The sequence below is a fragment of the Schistosoma mansoni genome, chromosome 4, assembly GCF_000237925.1.
Source record: "Schistosoma mansoni strain Puerto Rico chromosome 4, complete genome".
NCBI lineage: Eukaryota > Metazoa > Platyhelminthes > Trematoda > Strigeidida > Schistosomatidae > Schistosoma > Schistosoma mansoni.
Window position 1 is genome coordinate 28,842,583 of NC_031498.1, and position 3,794 is coordinate 28,846,376.

Sequence of the window (3,794 nt, forward strand, 5' to 3'; positions counted from 1 at the left end):
AGGGTTGCATTTGAGAGCCGTGCATGAATGATGTATTTTGCATTATTGTACTTGTACTATACTCATGCCAGCTGTAAACACCTGATTAGGCCTTGTATACATTATCTCATTGCTCAAGTAAAGATAGTTTACGGGCCATAACCCATTTTTCTTAGTTTTTTATCCTTTTAATATTGAATAATTTGTATGAGTATTGTAAATAAAATTAGGCTAAAACTAAAATTCATTTAGTATTGTTTGTTTGAATCTTCCCATTGATCCTTAGGACTGCAACTGGTCAGTCTCTAATTGGCATATGTGCATAGTGTGCGTATTGCCTCGATATAGCCTTAATTCACAAGCATTGTAAGCAAAGATGGATAGTGGCTAGAAGTGGAATCCAGTTTGACGCGCGTTTCAACCTATTTGGGACTTGTCATCTGAATATACCTGCATCTCAGATTTGATGTTCACTATGGGACTCGAACCCAGTACCTTTCGCTTCAAACGCCATCACGTTATCCACTAAAATTACAAGGGAATTTTCAGAATAAGTGTTCCTGTAAATCTAATGTGTTTATTCGAAGAAAATATGTATTTAATGAATACACTTATGTTCATATTGACAGATATCAATCATGCATTCATATTTTGATTGTTATTACTACGTAACAAATCAGTGTTTATAATCACCATAGTATATCATTGCTTCACGTGATCGTGTTAAAGCATCTGGTAATGTAGTACCTGCAATCCAATCTAATTGACGTTGTAGTGCTCCAGCATGTTTAATATTCGTTGAACCTGTTTTTAAATTAGATCTGGCAAGTGGACCACAAACTTCACAAAAATAACGACGACATTCTAAACCTGTTTGAGTTGTATAGAAGTGTGGAACACATTGATGATCTGTAGGCAGTTGATATAACTCACCGATTTGTCCTTGTAAAAAGAATTAACACAAGAGAAAGGGAATATTGAACTATAAGCAAGAGTAGTTTACTAGCTTTTAGACAGACAAAAGGATAGGCATACTACTCTTAGCATATGCTTTATTGAATTTGCAATTGGTGTCTATAATTTATTCTTATTGTACTTGTTCTAAAAGCATTCTTTTTAGATCTTGATGGCTAGTCAGCATTATTGAGCTAGGCAGAGTGATATGCAATTCTGTAATTGTATTAATTACCTACTAATGTATCCTCATATTGATTTCTACAGCTTAATTAAAAAGCCAGACATGTTTTTCAAGAAGGAAAAGAAATACACTAGGCTAATCAGACATAGACCAAATGCTAAGGAAGATTTATTGACGGGATCTCTCTATTGGTGAAGATGTGGTTTAAATTCCTCGAGAAGTGGATATAAACCGTTGGCTAAACATTTGATTGAAGTTTCTATGGGAGATAGACATATATTTATGAATAGGTTGTTCCTGTTTTTTCAATCTGGTTAGGTAGCAAAAACGCCCTACTCTTGATTCTTTCACCTAAGTAGCTTAGTTTACATATGGGAGTCGTATACTTCAGCACCAGATATGGACAACCTCAGAATGTAGCAATTATCTCTGGCTTTATATCTTACAAATACAATGCTAACTTTTGGTAATCGATCGTGAGTTTTCTTTTGATGACTTTAGTGGGAAGAGACATAAAGTATCGTAATAATGTTAAAAATTCGGAATAACTACGTATTCGGTGCAGTATTTATTTCATGATAATTTGCTGACAATTTTTTCGTTGGAATCTTGATATATCTCAACAATATGTACTTACGTCACCGCACTAATAACCCCATCAAGGATTGGATTAAAGACCATATCGTCAACTTGTCTAAATCAACAGTGAACAATTCTGATCACTAAAATAACTGGATTAAGAGGGCATCATTTATGACAGCTTGATAGTAGTCTTCTTCCTTTGTTCTTTCGCTGGATTTATCACACACTTTCGACCGGCAAATATTTAGTCATTATTTAATCAACAGTGATGGACCGGAAGAACCACCAAGTTAAACTTGAACTAACTAATAAGTCATTACAGTAGGTGACTTTCGTCCAAAAATATGTAGGTTAAATAGCTAAATAATTTTACTTGACTCTCTCTCTTACTTACCTACTTACTTACGCCTGTTACTCCCAATGGAGCATAGGCCGGACTCTCTCTCTCAGTCCCAAGGTTATTCTCGTTTCTAAACAAGTATTTTAAAAATACTATACAGTAACGTACGTTATCCACTATTTAACTGTGTGATAATGTATGTATATAACTTTACCCCCAAATATTTGATAACCTCTGTATTTTTTCTCATGATTAACCGCTTGCTTTGTGATAAACGATTTATTTTGGTTGGATCTTGTACATAATATGACCCATTTAATTTGTTAGACATACATATATATCAATTATTCATTCAGTTTCAGGAATAGGAAGCTTGATTTGATCAATATTTACCTAATTCAGTTACCTCAATTTTCGACTTTTCAACAGTAATTTAAAAAAACACTAGTTGCACGATAAGTATTTTGAATTCACAACAATATTGCGAATCGAATGACGTTTGATATATACACATTCATATATATACTGCGTTCAAGCGAGAGAGAAAAGGTCCTAGGTGTAGAGTCATTAATGTGGACTACTGAAGAGTCCTATTCTGGGACCAGATATCCACTTGTGTAACCCGGTTTTATTCTTACTTTATAGTGAATGGATTAAAATTAGACATATAAACACAGAGAACGTTAACCTAATCACACGTGTTGGAGAAACTTTGGAAGATGCAGCATCATCGATGAGCAAGCAGGATCCGATACAGATGTGAAGGCAAGAATTGACAAAGCAAAAGTGGCATTCCTACATTTGAAGAACATATGGAACATAATACAATTGTCAGATAACATCAATGTCAAAATCTTCAATGCGAACGTCAAGACAGTTCTAATATACGGACCTGAAACTTGGGGAACTTCCGTAACCATCATCAAAAAAGTACAAGGTAATTATGAACAATTGTCTACACAGGACACTTAATGTCCATTGGCTGGATACTATAAGCAACAACCTACTATAGCAAAGAACAAACTGGAAAGGAGATTCCAGGAGAATCCTAATAGATAGCCCATATCCTTTACGAGAGGTAACAAACATAAGTAAATAATATTACATCTACTATCTACAGTACTGTTGAAAAGTTTCATATTACTTCTGATATCTAACTTGATTTATTTAACTATACACATTAATAATAGTTATAATGCTGAACTTACGTTCTGTAAGATATGCTATATAACTTTCATCTGTATTAATTGTACTTCTAGTCATTTTCAATGATTTCAAAAATAATGATCTTTTTATTCATTATGTTCCAAGGAAATATATCAGTGCTTAGCAACGACAAAATAATACTAATTTCAACCAATCATAAATATTGTTAGTATGCTTAACGGAAATATTAGTAAAAGTATGCCAACTTTGAATGAACCAATCAAAATTAAGATGGTACCTTATAGATTTTTACCCGAAAGATCATTTGTATGTTTCATGAATTAAGTCAAAATGGACAGTATTAGTTTTCTAAAATCTTTGAAATGGACAATTGCACAATTAAATAGAATATGGTATGATGCTTGAGCTAAATTACAAGAAAGACTTACTCTTGATACAGGTTGGTTGTTAGAATATTTCATATGAATCAATGAATATTCAATGCTGTTTGTTTAGCTAGATAATATTCTCCTAATTCTAGATCTCATTCTTAACTTACTTAATTTCATAAATAAAAAGGGGGGAGGGCAGTGTTTAATTGCGCCATAG

At 33.2% G+C, this 3,794-nt stretch overlaps 1 protein-coding gene across 1 annotated transcript; it reads right to left on the bottom strand.

Moving 5' to 3' along the window:
* Positions 1-563: 563 nt before the first annotated feature.
* On the bottom strand, positions 564-3,302 carry Smp_055630 (hypothetical protein; the record flags this gene model as incomplete). Its single annotated transcript, XM_018797411.1, has 2 exons — positions 564-921; positions 3,248-3,302. 2 exons carry the CDS (start codon positions 3,300-3,302, stop codon positions 656-658), a joined length of 321 nt encoding a protein of 106 aa, XP_018652455.1. The 3' UTR covers positions 564-655.
* Positions 3,303-3,794: the final 492 nt, after the last annotated feature.